The following is an 18,911-nucleotide window of genomic DNA, read 5'->3' on the forward strand; positions in this document are numbered from 1 at the left end:
GCTTTGGGGGTGATCTAACTTAAAACGCACTTTGACGTCCGATAAACCAAACAATTCAACGTTCTTTTCTCCATCTAAATCTAACCTCCTCCTTCTATTTCTATATTTATTTATTACTTTATTTTTATTTCGAATTACGAGAAAAATTATAAAAATTTTTCTTGCAAATTTCACGATATCTTCTTTCATTTCGTCAAACGAGCCGTAGTAAATCTATAAGCTTCTTAAAACAGATTAAAATATTAACAAAAAACGACAGATAGAAAAAAAGAAAAAAGCATCCCTTTTTTCATGAACCAATTAAATGTACCAATAAGACAATTAAGAACGATTAAAACGTTGGCATTATCGACGTTCTCTCACACTTTTTCTCTCTTTCCTCGTCTTTCGATGTTATATAATATGAATTATATAGATGAATAATTAAAAATACTACGTCGAGTAATTAACCATACTTAATGTATAAATTCGTTACTAATTACCATTTTTCTACTTGATAAAACAGCCTCGTTGCTTTCGATTATTGCTTAACAAGTTGATTGCTTAACAAGTAGATTACTTAAACGATTGCTTCTTACTCTAACAAAGACATACTTTGTTTTTTCTATTTGTGTATGTCGTTTCATTTTTTCAGTCGTCAAGTTTGGTTGTCCAACTTGAAGAAAATGTAGGTCAGGCTTTCGTCATTTCTCAACTCTCTTGTTGCCTCTCTTTTCGTCACATGTCATTTCTTTTCTCGCATAGCCGGAAAAAATAGGTTAATAGCGACGATATTTCACGAACATGCTCGACATCGTTACTCTCATCAACGCAAAGAACCACGCAAGGATGTTGCTGCTTCTGCTTCTGCTACTGTTGCTACTCTTGATGATAATCTCAATGTGTGTATGTGTTGTTGATGGAGAAACGAGCAAGGGATATTTCTATCATTCGGTCAACCACGAAGAAGAAGGAAGCAAAGCAAAATGATAAAGTACTAAGAACTAATCCGGTTTTACTTTTCCAAACTACGATACAATCAACAAATCATTCTCATTCAGGAAGGAAATAAATAATAGGGAGTATAAAGACTATAAATAGAAATGGTAGTATAAATAATAAATTAGGATACGTGGAGGAAATATGATGGTAGTGGTCAAACCAACCGTCCGACCTATCCTCCTTATGATTTTCTTCATTTCCTTCCTTCTCGTTTGCCAAAACACGTCGAGTCTCCTTTTTGTCACTCGAGATATATGATCATTCATGAAATTACGATTGTATTGTGTCACATATATATGTATAAAGAAAGAAATAGAATGAGAGAGAAAATATAAAGGATATTATTGCAGTTAGAACGATAACGATAAAAAGTCCGATTGCTCTTATGTAACATTTGAAGAAAGTGGGACAACGAGTTTAATGATTACAGTATTGTTGGAGACCTTGTAATTTGGATTTTTTACCTGGATAAATAATGGACCATCCTTTTTATCTCTTTCTATCACATAAATATATTTATTGAAATGCTTTTTTGATGTATCGAACAATATACAAGATATCTAAAGTTTTTCTTGATGGTGAAAATACAATAAAAAAATGTTATATTTTTTGTGCATAAAATACGCTGAAACAGTTTAACCGGAAATCATTTTCAGATACCTTGTATAATATGTTGAAAGAGATACTAAAATATGAAATATGAAAAAGAGACTGTATGGTAGCTCGCTTGATGACTAATTTGAAAAACAAACGTACTTTTGAAATCATATATTCTATTTTACTAGCTTTCCTACCCCAACTGAATAAATAATAAAACTAAGCAAATCATCAATAGAGAGAGTTGCGAATAACATAAAGTTTGCAGGAATAATAGAATACACTACAAAACTCTCTCTCCCTCTTTCTCTCTCTCATCGATACAAATACGATTGAACTAACGTCGCACGTGAAATGTTCGATCGTTCTAACTAAAGTCAACAAAAGCGTAATATTTTGATATCGCAAACAACACAAACGATCGGTTCCTCAATCCATTCCGTAGAAAAATGAAAGAAATAGAAAAAGAAATGATAACGCGCATTCGATTGTTACGGAAAGGGATGGTGGTATGAAAATAGAAAAAAAAAAGTCTATGAGAAATGACAGAAGTTTGTTCCTATCTCGAAAGCCGAGAGTGCTTAAAGTAGAGAGAAAGAAAGATAGAGAGAGAGAAAAAAAAGAAAGAAAAGTGGAAAGAGAGAGAAAGAGAGAGAGACATTGGAAAGAATTGTTCAGAACGGTGGAAACGGTCAACGAAGGAGAGAGTTGGTCAGATGAGTTTCAGGGAACCACAGGGAGGATATAAATTTTAGCAAGGTCGATTCGACCAATGGCGAGGTAGGAGGAGTGAGAAAAAGAGAAAGGAAGAGATGTCTCGAGTACCAAGCTTCCAATCTCGTGAAAATATACGAGTGGAACTATCTGTCGGCGTTTCTCTCTTTCGTTCCCAAGAAACCATAGGCGAAGTGTCGGTGTAGCTTTGAAAAACGAACAAATCGGAAAAATCTTTATTAAAGAGGAACTATCTTCTCTCTCTTTCTCTCCCTTTCTGAAAAAAGTAAAAGAAATATTTTCTATTTACACGTTTTCCAAACGTTATCGTATACCTTTCGGCCAAAAAGGAGTTACCGGTACACAACACGCCCACATCGAATTACGAGATTGTAATATAAAAGTTTGGTAAAATCGGTGCTACGTTAGTTTCCAACACCACGTTCGACTATCAACAGAAAGCTTTTTCGAAACCCCTGCGATAGTCCGAGATAAGAAGTTGGTCTTGGCTCTGGGTGTTGAAACTCGACAAAGCGCAAGACGCGAAATTGAAAGAGAAGAGACACGGGCCGACGAACTTCGCGACAATACTCTCATCTTTTTCTTCTTCTTTTTCTTCTTCAAGAGAACGCCAATCCAGGCCACTACCCGCTACTTCTCTCTTTTTCTTTTTTAAATTTATTTTCTTTTTCTTATATCTCCTAGATGTCAAGCCTGTTATCCCCTTGTTGTTTTTTTTCTTTCATTTTTTTTTTTTTTTGATATTTCTACTATTCTTTTCACATTGTAAACGAAAAAGAAGAATCTTCCATTTTCATTCTCACAAAGCTTTTCTGTCACTTGGTCTTTCAGGTGGACATTACCGAGCTCTGTCCTTCTGCCACGGTACTGGCACAACAATTGACTCACGTGGAACTCGAGAGGCTCTCTTACATCGGCCCCGAGGAATTTGTCCAAGCATTCGCTAAGGTAACATTCATGATACATGAATTTCTATTCTTTTCATTCCAAATAAAGACCTCTCTCTCTCTCTCTCTCTCTCTCTCTCTCTCTCTCTCTCTCTCTCTCTCTCTCTCTCTCTCTCTCTATCTATCTATCTATCTATCTATCTTTGTAAAAAAGAAAAATAATTAAGACTAAATAAATAAAGAAATGAAATACCAAGCTAATTGAGATACACATACGATTCTATTTTATATTTTTCTTTTCTTTCCAGGAATCACCACATTTGGAAACATCTTTCAAGGACATGAAAAAGACTCGTAATCTGGAGTCTTACGTTCAGTGGTTCAATCGATTAAGTTATTTCGTAGCAACTGAAGTGTGTAAGGTAATAAATCCATACGCTATCGACTTATGATCACCGATTTCGAATACATACAAGTATAATCGATATTAACGTTCATATTGTTCTATCCATATTTTTTTTGTCCTAGCACGCAAAAAAGAAACAACGAGTGCGCGTCGTAGAATATTGGATAGAAACTGCTCGGGAATGCTTTAATATTGGCAACTTCAACTCACTGATGGCGATCATTGCCGGTTTGAATATGTCTCCAATATCGCGGCTGAAAAAGACGGTAAGTATAGATCCTTGAAAAATCAATCGGTTATTCGTATTGAGATAGAGTTTCGAAAAGGATTGAAGAAAATTTAGAAAAGGGTTGTAGGAAAAAAATAATCAAAAAGGTAGGATAATCATCTGGACCTAATGTGTCACATCGATATTGTAATTGCTGAAACGGAAATCGTTCCTCGTTATACTCGTTTACACGCAATGTAGTAGCATCAAGAGAAACTCGTGCCTGCGTTAAAGAGAAATGGAAACGTATAGGAAGCAGAGGGAGGAAGGGTTGGTTGGTTGGGAGGGTTTGAGAGACGAAGGGGTTACCGGAAGCAATAAGCGGCCTGTAATCCTCGTAAATCGAGCGTGGCGCCGCGACGCCGTTGCCGCGACGCCGTTTCCCACGTTACTGCTGACAAACCGACGAGAATCGAATTTCCGCATCGTTTCTCTCTGTTCGGAATGGACGACCGGATGAACGAACAGCATAAGCTTGAAAAAGAAAGAAAATAACAACGCTTGTAAAAAGAAGTTAGGAAAAAGGAAAAGAGAGAAAAGTAAAAAAAAAAGGTCCGACCAAAGTAGGAATTTTATAAGAGAGAGAGAGAGAAAGAGAGAAAGAGAGAGAGAGAGAGAGAGAGAGTGAGAATGAGTTCTTCAAATTTAATTTAATTGAATTTTCTTCACGACGGTTTCTGTCGAACATTGAAAAAAGTGAAGAATATTATGGACAACTTGAACGAATATATATGTATATAGACTGGTCGCAAAAAGAGGTAGAAAAAAAAAAGATTGTGAGTGAGGTGTAGTAATGCTAAGAGAAATGTAGGTCGTAATCTGAATTAATCAAAAAGTTTAATATCGACCTAGGTTTGACCATCGTGCGTCATCATCACTCTCTTTCTCTCTCTCTCTCTCTCTCTCTCTCTCTCTCTCTCTTATTCGCTTTCCTTTTATACTTTTCACAAACTAATTATCTTTAATCATTGAATTTAACATACGTATGAGTTTTAAAAGGAAATATTTTCAAATCCTAATATAATACTAATCATGTTAAATTAAATTAAATCTACGTAATGAAGGAAATAAAAATAGGATTAGTCGTATTCGCAAAAGTTGATATCAATAAAAATATGAAATTTTCTTGACAGTAAAAGACTTTTGAATATGGGATGTTATATTCATGACATTCCAAGTTGCGATTGTGACATACGTAAAATGACCGACTTGTCAGCAAAGGCTATCCCTTCGTGCGATGGTTGAAAAGAACGAAAATGACATTCTGATTGCTATGTCTGACTATACGCTTCTGTTGCTTCTTTAATATCGCCTTCGCTATTCCTCTCTCTTTCGTACAATGATTTCCTTTTTCCTTTCTTTCTTTTTTTTTCTTATTTCTTTCTTTCTTTCTTTCTTTCCTCTTCGCTTATATGCTTTTCCGAACATTCTCACGAGAGTAATAGGAACGAAAAGTAAGCACGTACCACTATCGTAAGCTTCTTTGACGAATTGAAAAATCTCATTTAATAAAAACGATTTCAAAGAGTTTTCTACGTGATTAATCGAGATATTGAAAAATAGATGAAGTATATATAAAAAATATTTTCGAAAAAAAACCTGGTACAACCGGCTGATTATGCGTGTGTAGGAATAATTTTTTAAAAATGTAATAACATTATTTAAAGAAAATCGCATTTGAAAATTATTTATTGATATTATCCTCTCTTACTACTCTAAATTTATAATAATCATGAAAATAACTACATACATTGAATTTATTTTTCTCTGCTGTATCCTCTTGTTTACAATATTCGGCTACTGCCGTTGCATTATCGTCACAGCTTAATCGATAAAGATAGAATATATGTTGGAAAAACAAAGTCATTCGACTGAAAGTCAAACGTAAACATTACACAAAGCAATGAAAACGAAAGCTTATGCGAAAGAAAATGTTTTTAACTAATTAGTTATTAAAAAGATATTTGTATCATATTTCACAGAATTTTTCAACACAAATTTGTTCGTAAACAGAAATGTCCAGTGAATAAATGTGTTACTCTTTTTATTCAAAAATCTTTATTAAATAGCAGTATATTAGAAACAATTGTCGTTCGCGATTAAAACTTGCTTTTATTTAAACTTAAATAAATGTTTGATCTATCATAGTTCCAAATTTTTTGACGATATCATCCACGATACAAAAAATCGAGAAAAAATTTTTGCACATAGGAGAAAAAAAGAAAGAAAAGACATTTTCCAAGAACAAAATGGAATCGTATCGATTGTTCTCGTTCGGTAGTTTCTGTCACGTTAGCCAAACTGGTATAGATCTTCCATTCTCCTATGATTCTCATTCGTCGAAAGAGGATGGTCAAGCGCTATTCGAGGTTCATTTGGTCTCTCGCTGACTGATTTATATAGGGTGGTACGCAGGAAATAATTGCAGCCTTCTCTCATCCCTTCTTCCCCGAACCAATAACCGTGCGAAGTATGAGAGACCAGCTTCGTAATTTTCGTTAATGAAAATTTATCGCTCATATTTGTTGACCACTCGGCTTCGTTTCGCACAGAATACCAAAGAATCGATGAAAATAATTGACGCGCGCGCGAACGTATTTCCGGCTCGCGTTCAAGCTGACTCCCATGGATTTTTCGCGATATTGTAGATTTTTTATTCTTTTTTTTCCTTTTTTTTTGTCTCTTTCTTTTCCTACACCACTACCATCACCAACACCCCCCACCCCATTCCTTCCCCTCCTTTTTTAGTTCATTTTTAGAAATGCGAGAGAATTTATAACGTGCATCGTTTAACCGTGCAATTAGCGCGATTTTCATTACGACGCGAAATATCGCCGTGTGAATTCTCGTTTATTCTTTCTTTTTCCTTTTTATTTCTTTTTATTTTTTTATTTTTTGTTTATCCTTTTTTTCCTTTTCGTATTTTTCCCCTTTTTTTTTGTTATAAAGTAAAATCGTATGTATGAACACCACACCGAAGCGCTCTATTTTAACAAAAATGCGATGAGATATAGTCGAAATTTTAATCGCTCGAATAATTATACCGAAATATTATAAGAAAAATCATTTGTAGGTTGAATTTTTACGAGATAAGTATCCATGTATGAGCATGAATAATAAGTATGTATCTATGAGGCATATAAATGTGCATATATAAAACGTATATACACATAGGTAAATGTAACAAAAATCGAAACCTCTCGTTCGTTTCATATAATATTCCTTTTGCGTCTGGTGTTGTTGCGTCGATAGATCAACGGAAAGTTTCGACCTTTACGAGAGGAAAGAAAACGGCTACTAAAGATAGTACTCAAAGATAATTCATTTACTACACGAGGATGATTTGAAAACGACATCTTCCTTTACATCTTTCTTTCATCTTTTTTTTTCTTTTTTTTCGTTACTTTTTCTTTTTTCAAATGTTAAAACGAACGATACTCAGATCTTTATCATCAAAGAACGTAATTACTTACGACTGCGACGATTCTTACCCTTACTCTCGTCATCGTAGTGAGAAAGAAAAAAAAGAGAGTGAGAGAGAGAGAGTAAGATGAGAGAGGGGAGAATGGCCGAAAGAAAAATTTCTTCGCGCGAAAATGTTCAATGTCAACGTGATGTAGACAAAATTTAAATTGAGTTTTGAAAGAGTAAGAAAAGTCACCGAACGAAGAAGAAAAAAGAGAAGAAGAAAAAAAAATATAGTAAGTCTCCGTACTTTTCTACGAGATATTCGTTCTTACGCTTGATTTTTCTTCTGGTAATGTTTTAGCAAAAGGAAAACGAAACTTTAAAAGATAGCGCGATGTAAATGAATATTCGAATCGAATTACGAATGATTCGATTTATCGTTTGGTTCTCATATGACGAAACATTTCTTGTTAAATTGGAATTTGCAATTGACAAACCGCAAGTTGTATTTGCTCGTTCTATTTATCTCATCGAAGATTTTCTCTACGATTCCCTTTGAGCATAAACCACTGCCCTTACCATCTACTACACATATATATATGTACCTATGTATATACATATATGCAAGTATATGTACGTGTAGTAGGATACATCATACTTTTCTCTCTCTCTCTCTCTCTCTCTCTCTCTCTCTCTCTCTCTCTCTCTCTCTCTCTCTCTCTTACCATAGCATCTCAGTTTCAATTTACTGCTTCTGCAGACTCTGCGATTTTTCTTATGTATTTTTTCCCCCTCTCTCTCTCTCTCTCTCTCTCCTTTTTTCCTGCGTAACAGGAAAAGCATTTCCTCGAGAAGAAGTTGAATCGAGTCGCACTAAGAAAAATGACCCCCGTGGCGCATGCTGAACGGGATTCTCTCTGTCATTTTCAAGGATACTACGGAATTAGTTGCTCGATCGAATTTCAAATTCTATAATATTTTTTGTCCTTTTTATTTATATTTTATATTCCGATATTCTCATTTTAAAAGCTGATATTTGTTAACGAGAAAAATGGGTAAGACATAGAATAATTAAAAAAAAAACAAATGTGTATCATTCGATCAACGTTTGATTTCACTTTTTCGTAAAGCCGATCGATTCGAAAGTTTCGATTATAGTAGATAAATAAAAAGATATCACAGTTAAAAAGAAACAATAATGCCTAGATTGAATAGTGGTCATTTTTAAAGGAACGTTGTTTAATATATCTTTAGGAAAGTTCAGTATGAGTGACGAAGCAAGACATCGATAACAACGTAGGGAAACGGCGCGTTCGTCCGAGCGTTAATTCTTGAATTAAAGCACTGGAGATACGAGAGAATAAACGGAATTAATTCCAACGTCTATGTCCACGTCGACGACATTTTCGTCGTCCTCGAAGTTAATTTAATTACGTCGTCGCAGTTACCTCGACTACTACTCCTACTAGTAGTAGTAGTAGTAGTACCAGCAAGTAGTAGTAATAGTAGTAGTAGTAGTAGTACCAGCAAGTAGTAGTAATAGTAGTAGTAGTAGAAAAGTACAGGAGATGCCACAGGAAACTCGCGGTGCCACGTCGCGCTTGATTTCGGTCGAAAATTATTTCGAGTACGTCACTCTATTTTTGGACATAATACGCAGGATAACGTGTCGTGTGACACCCACGAGTACCATGTATCTCTCTCTTTCTCTCCTTCTTTCTTTCTTTCTTTCTTTCTTCTATATTCCCTCTTTTTTCTTCCATTCATCTCGTTCTCTTTCTTTCTTTTTTTTACCTCGTTTTGTTTAAACAGATCATTATGCGCCTCCAGTGCTTTGTAAAATGTTGCCCCCTTCGACCATATTCGTTTCAAGCTCGATAGCATACGTTGTTAGAAATTCTATTCGCGAGTTCGGCACGATGCCAAGTTCAAAGGCTCTTGACCCTACCCAATTCGCCTTGCAGAGACTGGATCTGAAAATGGAAGAGAGATCGAGAGAGATGGGTAAGGTGAAACTAGAAGAGCCACTAACCTAGGAGGGTATAAATCCCGATCCCGAGGAGATTTCGAATTCCTTCCAACGATTTGATCCTACCAACGTTAAGACGAATTCCAATCCATTTATCCGGAAATTCTTTTTTTCATACTATCTTAAATATTCATTCTAAAATAATCATCTAATGAATCATTTAAAAATTGATAATAATTGTTTCGATAAGTGACAAGTATCCGACAAAGAAAATATCATAAAAATAATCAAGTAGTGTAATATTTCTCAGTACATTGATCAAATTGATAAAACAACCCTTTTCAGTTACACTTATTCGCACCTTATCAACGTTTTAATTACATTTCATAATCATAAAGGTAATCATTCTCTTAATCATTACAGTGGTCTAAAGTACAATCGGCCAAATTCTCGATCTTGGAACATCAGATGGATCCAAGTAGCAATTTTAGCAGCTATCGTAGCACCCTGAAGGCAGCAATGTGGCGTAGCGCCGGCGCTACGGATGAACGACAACGAATCGTCGTGCCCTTCTTTAGCCTGTTGGTCAAGGATCTATACTTTCTCAACGAGGGTTGCAGCAACAAGTGAGTTAAACTTACATGCAATATATTAACACACATATATATAGATATAATACATATATAAAAATATATATATATATATATATATATATATATATATATATATTATATGTGTAAATATGTATGCATACAATAAGTATGTACTATATGATATACTTATACAAATGTGCATATATATATTACATGTATATACATAAGTTTAATGGAATTTCAAGTGGTGGGCTGAGAATTTAATTAATAGAGCGTGACATAGGTAGGCAAACTGCATGGTCAACCTGTCATTCTATGTTGTTGCTAATTTACTAGTAATTGTTCTACATAGGTATATACATTATTATAACTAGAGCATTCTCGACACTAGTACTAAGAGAGGAAGTGGACGAGTCCTTCTGACGTTTAATTGATGCCAACGCGAGAACGACTAGACAGTCAGAGAGAGAGAAAGAGATAGTGTAGCTAGCATCTACGTGACACAAAATAAAACACGTAACATTCGTATCATGTTTTTCATGCAGCTTTTCATGCTTCCAGGCGGTAAATAAATTTCAACGTTGGCTTATTCTAACCAAAATTTTTTTATCACGTTAACATTTTTTTTTACTAATTTTTAAGTTACATTATCTTATAGTGACGTACTTTACGTATATTGTTATTTTTTAAATAAATAAAAAAAATAAAATATCACTTGTTCGAGTATAGGGTAAATAATCGATAAATTGATTTATCTCTTACTCTTAAAATAAGAGCATAAATTTTTGGGAAATACTGTATTATATTATACAGGATGGTCCACCAACTATTAGCATCTATATATTTCCCTTATTTGTTATAATATAGAAAAATGTTATATACAAAATTTATATGGCATGAAAAGGTATATAAGGTAGTATAAATATTTTTTACGTTGGTGGAGGTGTACAGAGATTCTTAAGGTCATTTTGATTTTTTTAAATATGTTTTTTTTCTATAGTTTGATACTGTATAACATTTTTCTATATTATAACAAATAACGGAAATACAATATTTAGGTTCTAATAATTGGTGGACCACCCTGTATATATTATATATATATACATTAGGGTGGGTCAAAAGAATGACTTTTTTTTTTTCAAGTGCCACGGAAAAATGGGTTGCTAGACACCTTAAAACAATTCTCACCAAATATGAGCTCTTAATTTTAATAAGAAGATCCTCCGCATCGCAGTTGTTTATTTTTTTTTCAGTCTAATAGATTAAAATTCATACCTCATTATTTATTGACTGTACAGAAAAATGTTCAAGACGAATTTTGTAGGAAATGTAATGCTCTACAAAAAAGGTATCTTATATTTTTTCTGTAAACTTCACCATTTGAGTGATATTGAAGATTTAAATGTGATGATTTTTAGACAAATTTCATTTTTGTTTATGGAATTTATAACTCGACAGTGAATGACTATTAAAAAGTGCACAATACAAATTTTTGTAGGAAACTAACTGCTCTATAAAAATGGTGTCTTATGTTTTGGCAATTAAATTAAGCGTTCAAAAGATATTCATCATCAAACTTTCATGTGTACTGATTTCTGTCTCTGAATATCTTTTGAACGCTTAATTTAATCGGCAAAACATAAGACACTATTTTTATAGAGAAGTTTATTTCCTACAATAATTTGTATTGCGCATCTTATAATAGTCATTCATTGTCGAGTTATAAATTTCATAAACAAAAATGAAATTTGTCTAAAAATCATCAAATTTAAATCTTCAATATCATCCAAATGGTGAGGTTTACGGAAAAAATATAAGATACCTTTTTTGTAGAGCATTACATTTCCTACAAAATTCATCTAGAACATTTTTCTGTACAATCAATAAATAATGAGGTATGAATTTTAATCTATTAGACTGAAAAAAAATAAAAAACTGCGATGCGGAGGATCTTCCTATTAAAATTAAGAGCTTATATTTGGTGAGAATTGTTTTAAGGTGTCTAGCAACTCATTTTTCCGTGGCACTTGAAAAAAAAAATAAGTCATTTTTTTGACCCACCCTAATATATATATATATATATATTTTAATCAAAAATTCTCGATTGCTTTCGAAAAGAAGTTTTCCTTGTCGATCTTCGCAAGATCCTTCCTACGCGGCGTTTCCCATGCCGGGATTATTAATCTCAGAAAAAGCAATATGTCGACGTATCGGGTCGACGTCGCTTGCAGAACTCATCCTTTTCGAGAATCTTATTTATTACATTTACGAACGTGACATTACGCGCCCACTTGTACGTGTAAACTTATTAAACTTATAATGGCAAAAGTTGTATCCTGAAAAAGTCGGGGAAAAAGGAGAAGAAAAATTAAAAAAAAAAAGGTACAAGAAATATGAAAGGTTCCGAGTAAAAAGAAAAACTTGAAAATACTGTCCTCTCTTCCTTTTCTCTCTCTCTCTCTCTCTCTCTCTCTCTCTCTCTCTCTCTCTTTCTATGTTTTTTCTTTTTTTGTTATCCTCTTAAAAATATACAAAAAAATCGTAGAACGATTATGTTCATGTAAAAAATTGGAAGCGTTGATCGAAGTATAATTATAAGAACAATCCTTTTTTTAATGAAATTAATAACATTTCTTTTTATTTGATCATGTTACAGACTACCAAACGGGCACATTAATTTTGAGAAATTTTGGCAACTGGCAAAGCAGGTTACGGAATTCATCGCGTGGAAACAAGTAGCCTGTCCATTTGAAAAGAATCCTAGAGTTATAGCCTTTTTGCAAGCGAGTCCTGTGTTGACTGAAAATGGTAAGAATAAAGAATTATTGTGTATTATAATCCGACGATAATGTGAACAATTGTATCAATTTTTAACTATTATAATTTATTTTATTTCTTTTTTTTACAGCATTGGCTTTAGCATCATTCGAATGTGAACCACCTGATAATAATCCCGAGAAGGAACGTTACAAAGCTTTAAAGTGAGTACACGACTTATAAGACCGTTACATTTTATAACTATTTATAATAATACAATATATTAAAAAATATTCTTCTTTTTTTAAATGATCATTTAAAAATATAATTGTACTTATATATTACTGAAAATATCATTGACGATATATATTTTACATATATATTTTACAGGTCTGAAATGAACGCCCAGTGAAAAAAAGATTTACTGCAACACGTTGAGCAGGAACGCTACTGATAAAGAATAAGTATATATACGTATATGTATACATATACATATATACACTGTTCTATATATATATATATACATATACAAACAAGTTTCTATTAATTAATATATTCGTTACGGTATCCAAGTTAATCTCCTGCGAAAAGACAGAATGTGTTCTCGATGGGAGGAGGTAAAGAAAAAAGAAAAGTAAAAAGAAACAAAAAGGAAAGAAGAAAGAAAAAAGGAAGGAAGTAAGTAAGGAAGGAAGAAAATAAAAAAAAAAAAAAAAGCAAAAAAGAAAGAAATAAAGCGGTAAGGATGACACATTGAAGAGGAAAACTAGACAAAAAAAATTCAAAATATAAATGTGACGGTTTTAAAGTATTAAAACGGGAATAAGCCTACATCGGATGTTGTAAACTCGTCGTATCATGATTGCACTCGCGATTAAAAATTGCGCTATAGTGAGATCCTCGCGTTGTTAAAAATCGATTAAGCATCTGCTTGACCCGTATAGTCATCGGCAATGTAAAAATGAAGTTCGACCGACCTCGTTGCGATACGGATGAAAACGTAATCCTTCGGGTAATATTCCTGACGGCCTTGGGTAGGCCATCGACAAGAGAGAGAGAGAGAGAGAGAAAGAGAGTAGTATACTGTATGAACGTATCGAGCAGTTCGCGATTAAAAAGCAAGGAAAAGTAAAGGTATATGGCTTGCACGATGAGTTATGCTCAGATGTAGGCCAACGTTCTGTCGGTGGGGGTAGAGGATAAGGGTGGACAAGATCGATTCGCTAAATGATTTTTCACGATTGCAAATGACAATACGGGTCTCGCGAGATCGAATAAACAGACTATTTTTCGAAATCAGATTTCGGAATTGATCTGTTATTTACATTTAAAAAAAAATAAATAAAACAGAGAAATAAATAGAAAAAGAAAGAAAAGAAAAGAGTGAGAGAGAGAGAGTAAATGAAAGAAAACTAAAAACATGCAAGAGATTTTCCTTTCATTGTTAAAAAAAAAAAGAAAACGAGAGAAAAAAAATAAAACAAGAAAACGTTAGGAAGATCAGCTTCGAGCGAAAAAGGTATCCGTTATTCAAATCGGATGATTAAGTATTTATATGTAATGTATGTATTTTAAGGAAGAGAATTATTCGCTCGGACAATATCGCGCGTGAACAGTAAGTATAGTTCCTAAGTCCGAGGCCCAAGTACCGGCTGAGAATCTCGAAAGTTCTTCGAATATCCTCCTTTGTTTTTTTTCTATTTTTTTTTCCAATGAAAATAATAGGAAAGAGTATGAACGCGAAAGATCGACGAAAATCCTAACGAGAGAAGAAGTATAATCGGAGTATTCTCGAGAGATGATCCGTGACATAGCCGATCCTTTTGTACATATTCCTTTTGATATAACGCTAAACGGACTCCTAAGTGTCAGAAGTAGGTTCGTTCCTGTAGTTTCTAAGTTCTAATATAGAATCATAGATATCCGATAAGAGAGAAAGATAATAAAAAAAAAGAGCCACACTACGATCATTGTGTCCGTACTTAAAAAAGTCATAAATACAAACAAAGATAAAAGAAGAAAATGAAGAGAAAAAGAAAAAGAAAAAGAAAGATAGAGACGATGAGAAAGTCATAAGAACTCGTACGTGGTGTTAAAATCAACGTATGAAATATTTGCCTGTCGTGCAAATCATTATATCGACTTGATCGACGTTCAACAAACGAATCGTTTTAAAATATTGTTCGTTCTCTAACCATGCCCGTTCAAAAGTCTTGCAAAATGATTTAGAAAAATGTAATACGTTTGACAATGAATGAGTAACGTATTGAACTGGAAAATAGGGGAGGAGGAAGAAAGAAATGAGGTCAAACGTTGGAAAGATTCGATCAAAACGTTCGATTTAGTCAACTACATTGACTTTTACGATCTCGAATAGGAAAGAAGAAAGATGATAGATCACACGATTTTACTAATATCCGGCGTTGTTTTCTTTCTTTGCCTGCATGTAAACTCGAGAGTACGAAAGGAAAACCTTCTTCAAATATTTAGGGACCAAGAGTTCGCTTTTCCTGGGTACATAGCGCAATCCGAGTCAAAAGATAAGAAAAAGGAAAAAGAATAAGAATAAGGAAAGATAAAAGAGAGAAAAATATGAAAGGAATAAAAAGAAAAAGATAGTGGAAGAAAGGTAAAACAAAAGAGAACAAGAAATTAAAACGAAGTCACGAACAATAGCAACGTTTTACCCGCCCCGTCGCGAAAGTGCCGAAATATAAGAGCGGATATTAAAAAAAAAGAGAAACAAATAAAGGATGAAGATCTCGAAATGTCCACAAAAGTCAACAACAAAAAGATCGCAAGTAACAAAGAAAGTATAAAAATTCATCGATCGATCGAATCGCAACAACAAAATCCGTGAGTCATCGAACGCTATGGACACTTGCCATTCTTTCCATTTATTTTATTAAAACAAATGATCATAATTTTTATTTTTCTTATTCTCGTGTCGTTTAACGTGTAAACATGTTATGTATTACGAATTCACGTCGTCTTCATTAGATAAAAAATATTTCAAATAAAATAATACGATCTTCATCCTACAAAGTAGAAACGCATGAAAGTACATTATTACAAAATATAGCGAGATCTTTGTAATAAAAATTAATTAAAAAGAAATTACTCCTCTCAAAACTAACAAGAAGAAGAAGAAGAAAAAGAGAAAAGAAACACGACCGTACATCGAGAAAAGCGAAATTCTTGAAAAAAAAAAAAGAAAAAGAAAAGAAAAGGAAAAAAAAAGACGTTTATAAAGATACACCGTTATAGTATGATATCGTATAACATAATAATGGAAACGATAAATAAATAAATATATTGCGATATATTCATCATGACGTAAATGACAGTAAATAATACGGTTATACGTACGAGTTCTCTGTACGATAAGAAACAGTAAAAAATTTTCCGAGATACGTAGATGTCGTATTTCGTTATTCGTCTCGTTGAATATTATCATCATCAATTTTATCATCGTCGTCGTCGTCTCGAAACTACCGAATGCACTTTTAATCACGAACTGTTAAATACGTAAAGTTAAAACTAACTGTTTTCCTTACTTCTTGATAAAACAACTACTTTCTTACGATCTTTCAAAGAATCTCTTCGTCCTATCCGGCAAAACAAAGTGTCCGAATGTTCTATGATGACTCGATGGAGTTTTATTTGTTTTCTTTCTCATGTAGATAGGATATAACAATCGTCGACAATTATACACACATGCACGTTTATCGTAAGTAAATAAGAAATATAAAATTACCACCGTAACGTTTAAGCCGCTTAAATCGTCGCATTGTCAATATTCATATCTCGTTATCACCAATAATGACCATTTTTGATCATCCTCGCTCAATCCGTGTTCAAAAATCCATCCTAAGCACCACCCCCTTCTCTAAAAATCACCCACGACACTCTATATACTAATCGATGAATTTTTTTTTCAATCTGTCCTCATTAACTAATTTTCTTAATACGAGCAGCACCCAACTTCGATTTTTTATATCACGTGCGCCATTTTTTCTACTACTATACTTAATCCGATTTAACGCGTCAGATTATAATCGCGATTGCCTTTCGATCGGCTAAAATTCAATCGATGACAAAAAAACATAATATTATTATGTACGTTACGAGTTTATGTAAAAACGTGAGTCTATCGATTCGCGATCGTTTCGCGAATGATAGACGAAAAAGCGTCACCCATCCAAATTTCTTTATAAAAAAAGTGCTGCTCCGTTGTCCCTTTCTATTTAAGGTACACTACAAAGTTTATCGTTACACAATCTGTAAATATTAAAGAATAGCGTGTATATATAAATACATACAATTATATAATATATGCGTATCTATTATGCGTTAATTTAGATTTTAAGTATTAGACCGTAATCGAATTTAAATTAGATCGACCCAGGACTGCCGTTACAGAAAAAAAAAATAATAATTTCATCGATGAATTTTGTCTTCAATATTTTTGTTTGCTTATGGATCACAATTTTTCTTTTCTCCATCGTTCATAAACAGAAATAATTAACTCATAACTTTAATATAAATAAACTCTGATTTTATTGACAACTGTGCAGATAACGATAAATCACTTGAATCTTTACTCAAATATTTTTTTTTCTTAAATACGACAGCCCTGAAGCCGACAAAAGAGAGAAAGAGAGAGAGAGAGAGAGAAAGAGAGAAAGAAATAAAGAAAGAAAAAGAAATAGGAAGAGTAAAAACGCGTTGTAAACGCGTCAGAAAAAACGTCGCGACGAATAATCGACGAAGAAAATTGTCGATCCATCGATCGTCGACCTGAGATCGCCTAACGCTATATTATAGCAAAAATAACTAGATTCATCCTCGAAATCAATTTCTAGAGAAAAAAATCTTGCTTATCGTCTAGTCACTAGATAGTTAGTCGAGCCCGAGCTTTTTTCGCCGCGAAAGGAGCGACCTACTTTTATTGCGAATTTATTGTTCATTTGTTATTTTAATTAAATATTATAATAAGTATACACCCTTATCTATAACTTATATAATATTATAATATGCTGTGCTTTTATATATCATTACATATATTTGCGATGCGTTTTATACAAATTTACATTATAATAATATTTACACGTCTTCGTATTGGTTTTCTGGCAATGATTCATGAAATATTTCTACGAACGATATTATTATATCGTTTAAATTCGATAAGATGATAATAATAATAATGAACGCGTTTTGTAAATGAATGATTTTTTTTTTAATGATATTTAATATACGTTAAAAATACAAACACGTTATTAAACATTTCCTCCAAGAGAACGCTCCTTTGGCGAGCTGAATCTAGGTCGGGAAACATTATGCCTAAATTAAGCGTATTCGAGAGTAAGAGTTAATGATCATTTGCGCGCTAAACGTATATGTGTAATATTTTCATCGAACATTCCCCGTTTTAATTAAGTAACAAACTTTTTAGAAGACGCTCGAATAGTACGATACGCGTCTAATTACTTCGCCAAGTTTGCTTGTAAATGATATTTAACTTTTCATTCCTTTCTTCTATTTGTTATTTTTTTTTATTTCTTCTTTAATATTCTCTTTTTTTGTGTTTTTTTTTCTTTTTAATTTAATATTTTCGCGCGATATAAACTCTTTGGATATATGATGATCAATGTGATCGTTGATAGGCCAAGAGGAATAAAGAATAAGTATGTGTGTGTGCGTGTGCGTATGCGTGTACGTGTATGTAAAAGAGAGAGAGAGAACGAAAAAATGGAAAAAAAAGAAAGAAACTCGAAACCCCACCCTCCCTCACCCCTTCATCATTCACATAACTTATCACAGGAATCTTCGTTGAATCATTTCAGCGTGATTGAAATTATTCATCAAAAGTTATTATTCTCGATCATGAGAAAATTGATCGAAATAATTGATAATGTAAACGCGTTGAAAAATCGTTTTTTATATTATCGTCAAAATCCAACATATTCAAATGTTATCATTAACAATATTATCCTACCACAGAATGCATTTTTTCCAGAATATTATATATTTAAATAAAATATAATTTGTTTGATCCAAACTGACACCAAAATGGATCGAAATTCAGCAATCTATTATGCGTTGTAGCAGCAACAACACGACGTTGTTTGAATACTTTGTAAATCTTTTCATGAAGATGTCAGTTTCATTTGATTGTACAAATACGAGTTCTCCTCTTTTTTACTTTCGACGATGTCAAAAAAAGAAAAGAAAGAAATGCGTTGGGACTATTTGTACATATATAGGCTCAATCATGTAACAGCAATGAAACAGCAATTAAAATTATTGT

The 18,911-nt window shown here is 33.2% G+C and overlaps 1 protein-coding gene across 1 annotated transcript in view; it reads left to right on the forward strand.

Moving 5' to 3' along the window:
• The window catches only part of LOC107074580 (uncharacterized), a 384,592-nt gene extending 366,194 nt beyond the window's left edge, over nt 1-18,398 (forward strand). The window contains exons 8-14 of the mRNA XM_015336134.2: nt 3,145-3,261; nt 3,509-3,622; nt 3,729-3,872; nt 9,675-9,877; nt 12,501-12,652; nt 12,753-12,825; nt 12,992-18,398. Of these exons, the coding sequence (XP_015191620.2) occupies nt 3,145-3,261; nt 3,509-3,622; nt 3,729-3,872; nt 9,675-9,877; nt 12,501-12,652; nt 12,753-12,825; nt 12,992-13,013 (825 nt within the window). The 3' untranslated portion in view covers nt 13,014-18,398. The remainder of the gene's footprint in view (nt 1-3,144; nt 3,262-3,508; nt 3,623-3,728; nt 3,873-9,674; nt 9,878-12,500; nt 12,653-12,752; nt 12,826-12,991) is intronic.
• Nucleotides 18,399-18,911: the final 513 nt, after the last annotated feature.

Source organism: Polistes dominula, unplaced genomic scaffold (genome assembly GCF_049000335.1).
Source record: "Polistes dominula isolate Pdom_NZ unplaced genomic scaffold, Pdom_raw_medaka contig_82, whole genome shotgun sequence".
In the NCBI taxonomy this organism is placed as follows: domain Eukaryota; kingdom Metazoa; phylum Arthropoda; class Insecta; order Hymenoptera; family Vespidae; genus Polistes; species Polistes dominula.